At 41.2% G+C, this 14,890-nt stretch overlaps 1 protein-coding gene across 4 annotated transcripts in view; it reads left to right on the top strand.

Moving 5' to 3' along the window:
• Positions 1-13,337, top strand: part of znf462 (zinc finger protein 462) — a 41,053-nt gene extending 27,716 nt beyond the window's left edge. For 2 of the 4 annotated variants that reach the window (XM_011481598.4, XM_011481599.4), the window contains exons 4-13: positions 101-235; positions 3,605-4,038; positions 4,745-4,863; positions 5,657-5,854; positions 8,069-8,312; positions 8,389-8,537; positions 8,940-9,163; positions 9,583-9,967; positions 10,050-10,191; positions 10,398-13,337. In XM_011481598.4, the coding sequence (XP_011479900.1) occupies positions 101-235; positions 3,605-4,038; positions 4,745-4,863; positions 5,657-5,854; positions 8,069-8,312; positions 8,389-8,537; positions 8,940-9,163; positions 9,583-9,967; positions 10,050-10,191; positions 10,398-10,605 (2,238 nt within the window). In that variant the 3' untranslated portion in view covers positions 10,606-13,337. Of the gene's footprint in view, positions 1-100; positions 236-3,604; positions 4,039-4,744; positions 4,864-5,656; positions 5,855-6,143; positions 7,204-8,068; positions 8,313-8,388; positions 8,538-8,939; positions 9,164-9,582; positions 9,968-10,049; positions 10,192-10,397 lie in introns of those variants that run through there. The other 2 variants (XM_011481600.4, XM_020707583.2) reach the window with 2 other exon arrangements.
• The last annotated feature ends 1,553 nt before the right edge of the window (positions 13,338-14,890 follow it).

Raw genomic sequence — 14,890 nt, 5'->3', positions numbered from 1 at the left:
GAGACAACGTATGGAGAAAATACCATTTTATTTTGCTATTGCAAATCATTTTTATTTGCTTATTTAAAGGACGAACAAATGTTTTATTTTCTGTCTTCAGGAATCTCCTTTAGGTAAAACACCGGTGGGGTACAGGTGCAACTTTTGCATTGAAATTCACCCGACCCTCCGGGCAATCTGCAACCACCTAAGGAAACATGTCCAGTATGGAGAGGTCAAGGAGGGGCAGATCAAGGTTTGGAAGCTAATTTGTACTTTTTTAAACACAAGAAAACACAGTTTTCTTTTTGCACCAGGGTGGATGTTACATGAAAACATACATTCCACCAAAGTACATTTATGTGTTTAAAGCACTACTTCCTATTATTCTGTAGTGCCTTTTAGGCAGATGCACATAAATGACATAAGCTAGCAGCTTTGTGGACTTTCTGCTCATATCTGCAGGTTTTTATACATTTATCACTAAAGCCATTAAACTGCAACAATAGTTTGAACTCTTTTTGCCTAATTTTCTAACTGATGTGGGTTGACTTACTTTATAGCACCTTTAACAGCTTTTAGAATAGAAAATACGTCAATTTTAACCTCTTAAGAATCAAGTTCTTGTTTGGTATGCAGGGGTAGGGCTACCGGGGAGCAAAGGGGGGAAGCTGCGCACCTAGCAAAAGCTTTGTCTTACACTTGGCCCCCTACAGATTTTGAGTTAATATTAGTCTAATGATTGACAAAGATTAATAAATCATCAGCACAAGCCTCTTTAAGCACTACAAAAAATAGCAAAAGAAATCTTTTTGACTAAAATAAAAAAACATTTTAATAATAAAACTGATATTTGTAATCATTTATTTGTAATGGCCTTCCATTCTGGTGTTTTGCCCCCCATGTGGACACCAGGTCTTAAGGGGTCAAATGTTTGTTCAGTTTTGGGATTCTGGTGAGGATTTGTTGTGTCACGAAACTCAATTTTACAACAAGGGTTGTTTTAGTGAAAGCATGGGAAACTAAAACAGGATTAAAAATTGAGACCAAATTGTTCTAAATGTGTTGACCAACAGATTAGATAAAATAATCTTTAGAGCACATCCCTTTACTGAGCAGAGGTTTGGATAACTGTGGAGGAGAACCTGCTCTGACAGGAAGACACCTCCTTCTGTCTGCCATAGAGGAGACAAACAAACAAAAACGCAAGAACATCCGTGTGAAAACAAAAGAGACAAGTTAGTAACAATGGTCCATACATATGTGGACCATGAAAGAATAAAGATGAGGAAATAATAATAAAAATAACAATACTTAGTAGCCTCTACTTAGGGAACTTAGTAGCCTCTATATCACAGCTACAAGCTTTTTCTATCTGCATTTTTTCGTCTCCTCTTAAATCACAACGATTTGAATAAAGAAATACACAGAAATGTATTTATTGAAGCTTAATTCTCTTTATTTATGTTTTCCATCATGAGGTAAGTGCTAAAAGTACATGGTAAAAACACCAAAAACAGGATTTTCATCTGTGTGATTCTTTAAAAGATAGATTAGGTAAAAAATGATAAATAAATAAAAAACAAAGTCAAAAATGAAGCAGTTTGCATTTTCTCCCAAAATTAGCAATGAAGTCATTGAAATCTAAACAGTCTGTGGGTTGGAAAGCCTTCCCTCTGCTCTGTTCTCATAGATTGGAGTTCTGCTTCTCATTGTGCTTATTACTGCTGACCATTTTGGACAAGTCTGTCCTGTGAGCTTCCTGTGGCAGTGCTGTGGAGGATGGGCTGAAGGGGGAAACCATAACTCCAGCAGAGGAGAAAAACCTCTGTGGCTGTAGTGGGTGTTCCTGTAGGAACAACTTTTGAGACAAAGTTCTTCCATTACACAACCCCTTGCTTTGAGTTTTAGATGAAAACGTTGAAAGGGCCGTTAGAAGTTCACTTTATTAACAATTCTAACCAAAGGTTTTTTTCATCTAGTACAACAGTTCTACCAGAAGAAATCTTCATCCAGAGTAAAACTAATGTATTTGTTTATAAAGTTTGTCTTAGTTGAAGTGTTTTTTCATCAGACTGCACTGGTTTCCTTAAGGAAAGAGTAAATGGCAGGTTGACAGGGACAGAGTAGTTGGACCTATAGAAGCCACGTCCTATTTATGGCTGCATGAAGTGCAGGCTCAGGTACTTCCACAGCGGACTTCTCTTTCTCCAGGCAGGATGGTAAAGTCGTAGTGGTTTTCTGTCGGGCTGCAGAGATCTGCCTGTGCCCCCCTCCCCCCCATGAGGGTAGTTTAATAAGAAGGAGAGGTCTTGTTTGCCAGCTGATCTATGCTATGTTTAAAGCTTCCTCCTAATAGTACAAAATGATCAAACTTGAGATGTAATCGAGTTTTCAGGCACTTTTTTTTGTCATTTTGACTTGATTTTGTCTTGTTGCAAAATAGTTGACTGAGAAATAAAAAGTAGTATCTATGCTAAAAATTCTACTACAACATCTCAGTTCAGTCACGTTTATTATTTCTAAAGTCTGATTTAGTTTATTCTACTTTAAAAAAATCCATCTTCAATTTATTTTCCAATTCAATTACAACTTTTCCAAAACACCTCAGTCTTCATTCAGGTTTAACCACTCAAAAATACATCCATCCAACCCATCCATCTATATAAACATTCATTCATCTGTTCATCTACTATCAATTCATTTTTCAATCCATCTATCCATTCATCTACTGTCATCCACTATTCATCCATCCTTTTATCCATCCTTCCATCTAATGATATAATATAAAATCAATTATCCATCCGTCTAAACCTCCATTCATCGATTCATATACTATCAATTCATTTATCCATCCATCTAAACATCCATCCACTTGTATATCTACCATCAATTCCTGCATCCATCCATCCATCCATCCATCCATCTATCTATTCGTCTTCGATCAGTTCATCTGTCCATCCATCTATCCATTCATCTATCATCCACTATACATCCATCCTACCATCTAAACATCCATCCATCTATTCATCTTCTATCAGTTCATCTATTAATTCATCTACTATCATCCAAAATTCATCCATCCATTCATCCATACTTCCATCTAAAAATCCATCCATCTCTTCATCTTCCATCAATTCATTCATCAATCCTTCCCTCCATGTAAACTGTCATTAATTCATCCATCCATCTTTCTGTCCATCTAAACTTCCATCAAACATCCTAAATGTCCATCCATTCAAACTTCTGTCCATCTAAACATTCATCCATCCATCAAGCCTCGATCCATCTAAACATCTCTTCATATATTAATCAACCCATCCATCCATCCATCCATCCATCCATCCATCCATCCATCCATCCATCCATCCATCCATCATCCATCCAGCCACAGACAGCAAAGGCTGTAAAAATGAATGTTTTATCTTCGAAAAGAAGAAAAAACTTCTTTAAAAAAATCAGAGCTTGAGTTAGAGCGTAACCAATGACCAAACTGCACTTTCTGAAGTTTGTGGAGATTGTTTATCAACAGTGTTATAATATTATCATAATGATAATATAAAAGGTTTTAACTCGGAACCAGAGTGTTCAAAGACAAGTTGGTGAACTTGTCTTTGTTTTGCAGCAGGAAGTCAGTGACGTCCCCCTAATGCTGCCTTTAAAGAACCTGACCAACGGTGACCTGGATGGAGAGGAAGCAGCTGAAGTCGATGGCCTTGAAAGACCCGGAGCCTCCACGATGGGCTCACCATACTCCCCAGCGTCTGGTGGTGACAGTGGCGGCCTTCCTGTTGCTGTGGAAACGTTGGATCAGGAAACGGACTCTATTGAGGGGAAATCGGCGGCCCTGGTGGCCGCAGCGCGGGCCGCAGTTTCAGACAACCAGCTCAAGCTACGTTTGGCGGCGGGCGGTCACGCGTGCGCTCAGTGCGACCGTGTCTTCATGTCCATGCAGGGTCTGAGGTCACATGAGAGGAGCCACTCCGCCATGGCACTGTTCAGCAGAGAGGACAAGTACAGCTGCCAGTACTGCCAGTTTGTGTCACCTTTCAGGCACAAGTAAGTTGCATAGAGCGCGCTCAGTGAACATGGCTTCTATAAAACACAGATGGATGGTACGAAAAATACTGAATATGTAGCCCAGGTTTTTCCATCCCTCCCCCTTCCACACCGGACCCATCGTTCACCAGCTGTTCCCCAAATCGCCTGGATGTTGAACTCATTTTGTTCAGAGCGCCGTTTGACACCTTTTACTGTTTACCTCGTCTCAATCCCCTCCAATCTCCAATCTTCTCCGAGATTTCCTCCCCGCTAGCAGAGAAAGGCAAACATTGCAGCCAGGCAGACATTTTGGATGCCTGATTTGTTTTATCCATCGCAAAGACACTGAGCTCAGAGGAGAAGAGAGAATCCTCATCTCCTCTGAGCTCCCAGGTGTAATCCCTCTGTACTGTATGTGCCCTGACCCAGAAAGAAGCCGCATTCCCATGCCACCTAGAAGGCTGGCATTAAAAACACAGCTCCCGTCCCTGCAGGCGCAAACACTCTCATTCCCTGCAGGGGATTGTGGGTAGATTGTGAGGTTCACCTCTTTGTCTCTTTGTTCTGTAGTCAGTTTGCCTTCAGTTTGTTGAGACTGAACGCTGCTTCAGAAGCTGCCATCATCTTCCACTTCTCTCCTTTTTTCCCTTTAATCAAATGTCCTTTTTATATATATATATCTTTGTCACATTTTTCTTCCTCTTTTCTTCTTGTGTCTTGGCAGCCTGGACAGACATATGCAGACTCACCACGGGCACCACAAGCCCTTCAAGTGCAAGTTCTGCCCCTTTAAATCTGCCTACGCCAGTCGCTTGAAGAGCCACCTGCTAAAGGCTCACACGGGTAAAAAAAAAAACATTTTATCAACAAGAAAATAAAAAATAAAACAAAAAAAACGTTTAAAAAAAGGTGTCACGTCTTTGTCAACTCATACAATTTTATGAGAATTTGATTTAAAATATAAATTGAGGAAGCATTTTTCCTCACATTTTCTTCCGAAACACATTTAGAAAAAGCAATTATCACATAAATACTGTTTTAAAAAAAAAAAAGTGAAGCTAATATTGTTAAAATCAAACAGTCTATTGATTTTAAACCCTAAACATTGTTTAATTAATCATCAAAATGTATAATTCTGTGCTGGATTATGGAAATAAAGATGAATTCAGAATTTATTTCAGCTTTATAAACTCAGCTGACTTTAAATGTTGGAGTTTCTCTTCACTTCCTTATACGGACAGCTTGTTCTGACTGCAAAAACACTAGAGTTCTATGCAGCCTTTTTGATAACGTCATGTGATGGAGGAATCAGATTTGGAGTTATTGGCTTATTCCTCAGATTGCTTCTTTGATTTAGAGCTAGAGCAAGAACACACAACAGAAACAGGAAGCTTCATGATGTCAATCTCTTTAAAACACACAAAACGAAACCAGTTAGTGGATGGATCTTCATAGATCAGCTGCAGTCGTGTGCCGTAGGGGCGTGAAAGTCTTTTGTGCAAATGCTATGTGGTACCTTTCTAACATAAATAGTTTGAAGGATTTTGACTTCACTGATCCCTGATAGTTTTCTTTTATTTGACCCTTTTTTGCTCTTTTATAAGTCAGATAAAGTGACTTGCTCTTCTTGCTGCAGGTGAGCAGCACACGTACAAGTGCTTGTCCTGCCCGTTCTCCACCATGACCATCAGTCAGCTGAAGGAGCACTCCCTGAGGGACCACGGCGAGGCCTTGACCCTCCACAAGCTCCGGGCCGCCTCCCAGGCCGCGCACGCCGCCCTCAGGACCTCCCGAATGATCGCCAGCATGGAGCAGACCCCCATGCTCTCAGACGGTACAATCAACCGCAGTGTTCTCCCACAGTACGGCAGGTTAGACGGGAAATAAACATCCATTTGAGGTTTGAGTCCGAACTAAGCGAAAACTAGAGAGCTCCAATTATCAAGACTATTTTGTTGTTATTATGTGATGTCACAGTGTAATAAACCCAAAGAGGCATTTAACTGAATAATTGTTCTTAAGAGTCAGTATGAGGTTAATATAAAAGCTTGTTTTCAGAGCTTTAACAGACTCAGATTTGACCAAACCGTGTCTTTAGTGTTGATTGTGACACCTTTGTTTAGACAGGGAGGCACCTTCCCCGTTGGCCGGCAGGACTCCTCCTGACGCCATGCCACGGTTTAGGTGTTTTCGAGGCGCCGCAGCTGCGGCTCGCGCACTGATCTTGGCAGCAGCTGTCACCTTTGCTACTGGAGCTGTGGAATCTTCCCTGAAGCTGAAACTGGGAAGCATTCCTCTGTGCACCAACCACCACTGTCAGCTGTGCTCCACCGAGACAAATGAAGCATTGAGAGAGAGCAGAGCTGACATATTGAATGTCTCTCTGCTCTGCCAAACGAGCTACCTCTAGCTGAATTTCTGCAGTTCAAACATAGCAGGTTTTTGTTCTCGTCGTGCTGAGAAGAGGAAGACTGTTTGATTCTGGTTTTCCAAGCAATGATATCAATGCGGGTTTTAGGAAAAATTTCTTTTTTCAGAGGAAAAATCTTCCTTTACAACATGAATTCTTTAAGTTTAAACTGTAATGCTTGTTTTGTAAATGCAGTAGATGATAGTTTCCACCTCATAGCTCTGAGGCTAAGAGTTGAGCATTTTAAATAAAAAGCTGAGGCCTTTAAATGGAAGAATTTAGAAAGCCCTGAAGAGTTTCTGTGACCTGTGTGTTTTTTTGTTTTTTTTTAACAAAAAAGAGGCACTTTTCCTCGCTTGCCAGCCCTCCAATTACCCGACTTCAACTGCTGATTGGAGCGTTTTTCACATGGGTAGACGCCGGTGTCACTGTGGTTAGTTTATTGATGCTTTAGAAGCTCAAAGTAGGGTGAGAATATGAGCTTACTCACTGATATCCTGAGTAAAAGAGTGAGAAGAACTGGAGGGAGCAGAGGCGTGCTTCATCTGCTGATGCCCTTTGATCTAACATGGGTTGCACATACATGTATGGATTCAACCCATCAACCAATGCTGTTTGGCATTTGGACGATAGAGAAATCCTGCTAATATGTGCTACAACCTTTTAGATCCCGGTCATGTCAACGAATGGAGAGAATTTGATGTCAGTGACTGAGCCAGACAGCCTGGTTTGAACTCCAAAGCTTTGAAGAATGCTGGAAAAAAAAAAATAAAGGCAGCAAAAATGAGCTTTCAGATGAGAAACCTTTGGTGACGAGAGGTTTGAAAGCAGTGCTGGTAAAAAGCTGCAGTATCTTCTGAGGCTGTGCTGCTCAGGAACTGCAGCGCGGTCCAGAGAATCTGGATTACTGCTGATGGTTCAGATGCTGCCACGTTAATGGAATTGATCCACGGATGCGACCTGCAATGGGTGAACTGCCAAAAACTCACAGGGGTATTATAGAAAGGGTAGTTTTCTCAAAGCACACCGCTTTTTTTTATTTTACCTTAATTCCAGTCAGTAGTTGTATAAAAGGCTAATTTTAAGTTCTTTTCTGCTCATGGAAATACTTTAAAGAAAAAGATAAAACATTTTATAAATTAAAGCTGAAACTTTGGTCATAAATTTACATTTCTGAGAATAAATATTTAATAATGTGAATGAAGCAAACACCTGATAATTACATGTTCTAAATTATGTAAATGAAGGTTAAAAATCTTCTCTGTAAAGTAAAAATGAACATGAATTTTTACAATTTCCCGTCGATATTTTTATAAGGTGTCAAAAAGGTTAAAGAAATCCTCTATTTTGTTCTGTTGTCAATTTTTGTATCACTAAAAATAGAAAGCTGCTTTTTGTTTTTGTTTGTTTGTAATGTAAAAATCAATTATTTTAATGGCATAAGTTTGTTCTGTGTGAAAATTTAAATGGAAATTTGAAAATAAATTAACCAAACTGTGTCACGGGGAAAAAATTTAATGAATCTGAAATTGATCAATTCACTGGCTAGTTTACACTTATTTCCTAGGAAAAAGTTTCTATTTTGATGGTTTACAAACCAACAATTATTCATCAGAAGAATCTTTTCTTTTTTTCCAGATTCGACATACCAGGAGCCAGCTGATGTTTGTCAGCAGTTGAATCACTACAAACTGGCCTCCCGCAGTCAAATGTCTTCCTGCTCCAAACTCGGCGGCCTGGCAGCCCCCGACGGCGTCCTCACATGTGAGTTCTGCGAGTTCAGCTCGGGCTACATGCAGAGTCTGCGCCGGCACTACCGGGACCGCCACGGCGGGAAGAAGCTCTTCAAGTGCAAAGACTGCTCCTTTTTCACCTGCAACAAGTAAGGAAAAACTTCTGCTCTGTTGGTACTGACGGTATCATTAATAACGCCCGCTCGCTGTCCACGTGTGTTGCAGTAATACCTTCATCGTGCACGTTGAAGCCGGTCACAACAACAACAACAACAATGCACCGCAAGAGCTTCCCGATGACCTGCGCTGTCCTCTCTGCCTGTACCACACCAAACACAAGAGCAACATGATAGACCACATAGTTCTGCACAGAGGTATGCTCTGGAAATTTCCTTTCATGCTAACCTGCTTCCTGTTCCATGTGAGGATATAGTCAAACCTTTAGATCAACCAAACTATTAGATTAAAGGAAATATGGTAAAATGATTTTATAAATTGCATAAACAGTAGTTTCTATCTAGATATGGTTATGCATCTGTTTTTATTGTGTGTAGATTTCAAAATCATTTTATTTTGAAACCTGGGAATCATCTGTTTCTTGTTTCGTTATGGTATTTTCTGTGATCCAAAACACTCTGCAAATAGGAATCTCTGTATTTAAATCATTCTACAGATCTAATATCTTTAACAGGAGGGGAACACATATTTATTATATTCAGTTTTTCTTCACATTCGACTTGTTTTGACTTGACTTTTCCCTATCCTCCCGTCATCAGAGGAGCGTGTTGCCCCCCTGGAGTTCAGCCGCTCCAAGCTCTCCCGCCATCTCCGGGGTTTGGTGTTCCGCTGCCACAAATGCACCTTCACGTGCTCCAGCGACCAGGCCCTGCAGCTGCATCTGCAGAAGCACGAGGAGATCCGGCCCTACAAGTGCCAGCTCTGCTACTACGACAGCAGCCGGCAGAGCCAGGTGGAGGAGCACCTACGTACCGAGCACAAGGTCAGGACCAGTCTGTCAGTCAGAGTCATTGCCTGTATGTGAGAGCTGGACCGAGCGAAGCTCCGTTCACACCGGACGTGTGACGCACGTTCAAGAACACAAGTATACTAGAAATCATCCAGGTTTTCATAATCAAAACACACTGGATTTAGAAAAAGTATTTCTAAAAACTTCACATTTATTATAGGTTTTTACTTCTGCAATTGAGTGATGTCATAAAAAAGTAGTGAGCATGGTGTTAAAATTGTGTTTTCATCGTTCTAAAAGAATTACCACCAAATGATTTTGAAACTAAAGAGTGGTGCAAAATAACCCTTTGATAATTTGTTAAGCTACAATCTAAGAGATGAATAATTAATATGAGGGTAAAAGAAAAAGAAAGCATCAAAATAAAAATGGGGTCTTCTGTTTTTGATCAGGTTATTCGCAACTTTGAGCTGATGGTTCGCGTCAACCTGGACATGCTGGAGATGCTGAAAGAACATGGCAACAGCACAGAGGATGAGGAAGACGAGCTGGACCTCATGGGGATGGCCATGGGTGGACAAGACCCCCAGGAGGAAGAAGAGGAGGAAGAGGTTGAGGAGATTGAGGACGAAGAGGAGGCAATGGACATTATGGAGGGCATGATTGATGGAGAGGAGGTGGAGGACTGCTTCAAAGAGGAGGAGGGGGAGGAAGAAGACGACGAAGAGGAGGAGCCGGTGATGGAGGAGGAAGAACTGGAGGAGGAGGAGGAGGAAGAGGTGGAGGAAGAGAAACAGGAAGTCAACGAGCCAGAAGGGGAAAAGCCTCCACAGCAAGGTAAATGTAAACCCAAAAAAATCAATTTGATTAGAAAAGGGGCACGTTCTAAACCATGTCAACTTTGAACTCAATTTCCCAGAAGTCATTGCATCACCCGGCAGCAACTCTGGCTCTGGGCCAAGCAGTGGAGACGTGCAGGAGAAGCGTCTTCCCTGCGAGTTCTGTGGACGCTGTTTCACCAACAGTCAGGAATGGGAGCGGCACGTCCTCCGACACGGCATGTCAGTAACTCCCTTTTTCCCCTCAGACCTATTTTTGTGTCTTTCAGCACAAACTGTCTGGTAGAACATGTTCTCCATGTTCATTTTTTATGAAGTTCTCCCTCTTTGTAAGTCTAAAATTGCAGGTTAGGACACTGTTTCCAGTTAAAAAATGATTTATAAATGTCACTGACACAACCATTTGTGCTTCACGTCTTTTTCTTCAGGGTGGTGAACAACACCAGCTCCACCCCAGCGGCGGAGATCCCCGCTCCGTCTTCCACCGGCTCCTCAGCGCCTGAAGATTCCAGACCGGAGCCGGCGGGAGACAGCAAGGAGGAAGGAAATCCTGCTGAGCTGTTGCTGACGAGTCAAAGCCAGCATGTGGAAGACAAAGACAAGCTCGACACCAAAAAGGATCAACAATGCACTTGACCTGATTGTTGCCTCTGGAATCTCGTTGTAGGAAATGGGTAGGATCCATTGGAAAATAGGACAGAAAAAAACAAAAAAAAGTGACTTTTTAATTGAGTTGGTGCATTAGTACATTTTAGGTGTTACATATACAAGTATTAGGTTGTGCTGCATTAAACGGCTGAGCTCTCTAAATGGGCAGTCCCATAGGACAGATCTTATTATATTGGTAACCAATAGTGAACAGAAACTCTTTATTGCTGACATTCTGGTCAAATCTACAGTGAAAGATCCAACTTAGATAAAACTAAGCTATTTATGAAGACGTTGGTCAAAAACAAAATTGAGCATTTTTATTGTTTGAAGCACCTTTTGCTGTTGGCTCCACGTTGCTCATCCAAAAACAGGGGTTCTGTGAATTTACGACAGGGTTATGAAAGCATTTCTAACCTTGGCCCACTATAGAGCTGCCAGTTTTCATTTCCAAATTGGAGTTTTACCTCATTTACTTTTTAATGTTGGGTATTTCCGAATAATCTGTATGGAAGCGGCACCTTAAATCACGTTCTCTCCGCTCGGAAGGATTTGAACCGTTTGCGTTTCTGGCAAACTGTAGGAATTCCGGTTGTATGTGAAAGCTTTCCATCTGTGACGTCCCCGTTGGTTTTTCACTGTTGCTACTTTTTTTTTTTTTTTTGGCCGTTTTAATTCGTTGACAATTGTTTGGTTTGGGAAACCGGTTCAAGCCCCAGCTGTCCGTTCATTCAGTACCAACCTGGAACCAAACCTTAGAATTTCACAATAATGGCCTCTTGACCCAAATCAGAAACCGCCGTCCTTTGAACGCCGAGCGTGGGACTGTGCGACCACGTGAACCACGTGAACCACGTGAACCGGATGAGGTCATTTGAGGAAGACCGTGCTCGAAGTGCCTTAAAGCGCAACTCTACTGGTGATCGTTATGCTGTTCAAATGTAATCAGTTTGAGAGAAAATTCTAAGGAAAAACCTTCAAATTTTACCCTAAAACTCGATTTGAACTCACTTGAATTAGATTTTGTGCTTTTCATATTTGGGTATCAGCACAAAGAAACAACTTTAGTGTCATAATTGAGTGTTTAGAAGAATTTGTGGTTTGTCTTCCGAGTCGTAAATGGTAGTGATCATCACTTTGCTCCTCCATCTATAAAGCTGGCGTAGACCTTCTACGTGTATTTTGTTTTTGTGTCAAGAAGGCCACGCGTGAAATTTCTGGATGCGTTTTGAGCCATGTTGGCTTTTGGGATCTTTTGCCATTTTTCATAAACTCACCTCCAAGGTTCCTGCTCTGTTTTGTCCACTAAAGAGACGGGTGTCAACAGATCAGAAGGTTGCTAAATTCTCCAAAAAAACTAAATCCAAACAAAAAAAACAACATTTCTCATTGTGTGTTGACAAATCCGTCTGTTTACAGTTCTTTTTTTGGGTTCTCTTCTAGGAGATGTTGACAAAAGGCAGAGATTGTATTTGTTGGGAATTGCTGCTCGAATGCCCTAAAGCCTTATGAGAGATGAAGTCAAACTTGAGTCCAGTTCCAGAAACACAGACGTCTATTTAAAAAAGCTGAAACAAACCGGCCAAAAGCCTGAAAATAACACGTTAAAACTCATGCGGAAGTTGTACTTGGTAGCAAAATTTCAACCAAGCCTGCTGCGTTTGCTGCTTCTTCTCTGTGGACGGTAAAAATCTGGGTCTGGACGGTTAGAATTGGAGCAGAACCCGGGTGGACTTCATGTCTGCAGCCATGTATAGAAACAAACTACTCGTTTAGTGTTTGAACTGTGCTGTTTCAGAAAGGATTCTTTAACCCTGGTTTCCTTTAGGTGTTCTCAGTTTTTGAAAGGAAAAAAAACAACTTCTCCTTAAGGGGGGGGATTAAGGGATTTAAGCCCCTGTCCAACATTATTACACTGTTGTACAATGTCTGGTTTTGAAGAAAAATGTCCTCCTTTCGTACTGTAATGAGAGCGGTAACCGAAGAGGCGCGCACGCCTTCACCTCCCTCCAGTTGAACTTGCTTTCTCCTCCTCTGGGCTTGGCCTAAATCCTCGGCCAGCCTCTATTCTGACACTCCACTGTCCATCCGGGGGGGGATTGCAGCTCTCACACTCCAGGTGAACCCCGCCTCGTCGCTCTCACTCCACCCCAGCGGTCGGTGGAGACGACGTCCGCTCCTGGAGACGCCGCAGGAGCGTGTGACCTCAACGCTTTGTGTTTGGCGGGCCCGGCTCGTCTTGTCTTGAGAGTGAACCGTAGTTGTAGAAATAAGCTCCGTGAGGCAGCTCGTCACCCAAATCCAACGGGAAGCAGGAGACCGCTTGGGACAATCTGGGTGCAAAGCTGTCGAGCCAACACCGTTTGTTGTTGTGTGGTTATTTGAATGGAAAAATGACTCTGAATCCCCTCACTGTGTGCAGCCTCTGGGCTGTAAATCTTCCCAGTTTACCCAAAGTGAAGCCCCTGCTGAAAACACTGGATACTTGTATATATGTTTAGTTGGTTTCTGATGCATTTCTCCTTTCAGACTGTTGTCTCCATAGTTGGAAACTAGGATTTCTCCTTCTTGCCTTTTTTCCCATATAAATCTGATGGTGGGTTGTGATGTTGCCTAGAATGATTGTTTACAATTTTATTCCATTTATCTCTGGATATTCTGTAAATATTGTAATTCATTGTCTTTTTTTAACTTGATAATAAAGTTATCAGATAACAGAGTATTGGGTCCTTATCTGCACAAATGTTTGTGTAGCTTTTCTAATGTCATTCATTCATTTTCTTAACCGTTTTATCCCTTTCGGGGTCACGGGGCTGCCGGAGCCTATCCCGGCCACTTGTGGGCAAAGGCAGGGGGGACACCCTGAACAAGTCGCCAGTTTGTTGCAGGGTAGAATGTCCTCACTCACACACACACCCATTCACTCCCGCACTCACACCTATGGTCAATTTAGAGTTGCCAATTAACCTATGAAGCATGTTTTTGGATGGTGGGAGGAAGCCGGAGACCCCGGAGAGAACCCACGCATGCACGGGGAGAACATGCAAACTCCACACAGAAAGGTCCCCCACTGATGTTCTGTTTTTCATGTCCCCCAGCCGGGACTTGAACCGGGGGCCTTCTTGCTGTGAGGCAAGAGCGCTAACCACTGCGCCACCGTGCAACCGCTTTTCTAATGTAAACATCAAACTATTGTATATTTGAGTAAAAGAATAGACTAATTGTGAGATAGACTAAAGAATCATCGGATTTGGACTTATTAAAAATTAACAGGTGCATTTTTTTCATATCTTTTAGCGTTTTCTCAAACTGCAAAAAGAGCAAAACTCCCAAACAAATTGTATATCTGATCATTTTTACAGACAGCAGGTCACCAAAGTTCTGCAAAGAAAGAATATCATAAAGTTAAATATTAAAGAAATACGGAAAAAACTATTTAAATATATATATATATATATATATATATATATATATATATATATATATATATATATATATATATATATATATATATATATATATATATATATATATATTGATATTGATGTCCACTGTGGTGATAAGAATATTTAACACATTAGAAAAAACTCTTGGGTTAAAAAAAAAAGCTTTTATTTTATTTTAAAATCCTATTCTTTGACCAAAGCAATTATAAATCCACTTATTGATTTTCTGCCATTTTTAAAAATCCCCTGAGGAAAACCTCTTTTCCAATCCCAAGCTAACTTTAACGGTAACAAAAATGTGGGAGCTTTCCAGATGTACAATTTTGTTCCAGATGCCAGCTCAGACGAGGAAATCCATGGATCTGTGTATCTGGAAGTGGATGCTTGTGTCCACTGTAGCTCCTGCGTCGCTGCTACAGGATTTTTCCAACGGCATTTTTTCCTCTGATCCTGAATCCCAACGATTTGAATAAAGATATACTTTGAGCTCTTTTTTTTCTTTATATATGTACTCAATCCTTAAAAAAATTCCACAAAACATGTTAAAAATGCCTATTTCATTGGAGAGGGTCTTTAATAAGATTTTAGTTGCCCTTTGAGTAACCCTCAGCTGCCCCTTAGGGTTTTTCTTGAGAGAATCTGCTGACTCATGTTAGTGTCTGCCTTCAGACACTGTCATATGCCAGCAATGATTGCATAAAGTCATAATCCTGGTGTTTTCGGATGAAGATCAGGGACATTTTGGACCTTGTAGATGCAGAGCTGAGATGATGCTCTGTCACAAGTTTTCACAGAATGAATTCCTGCACAAGTGACTGCAGAGCATC

This window comes from Oryzias latipes, chromosome 12 (genome assembly GCF_053564925.1).
Source record: "Oryzias latipes strain Hd-rR chromosome 12, Olatipes_Hd-rR_3.1".
NCBI classification, from domain to species: domain Eukaryota; kingdom Metazoa; phylum Chordata; class Actinopteri; order Beloniformes; family Adrianichthyidae; genus Oryzias; species Oryzias latipes.
Note: the sequence above shows the minus strand (reverse complement) of the source record. Positions and strands in the feature narration are given on the sequence as shown.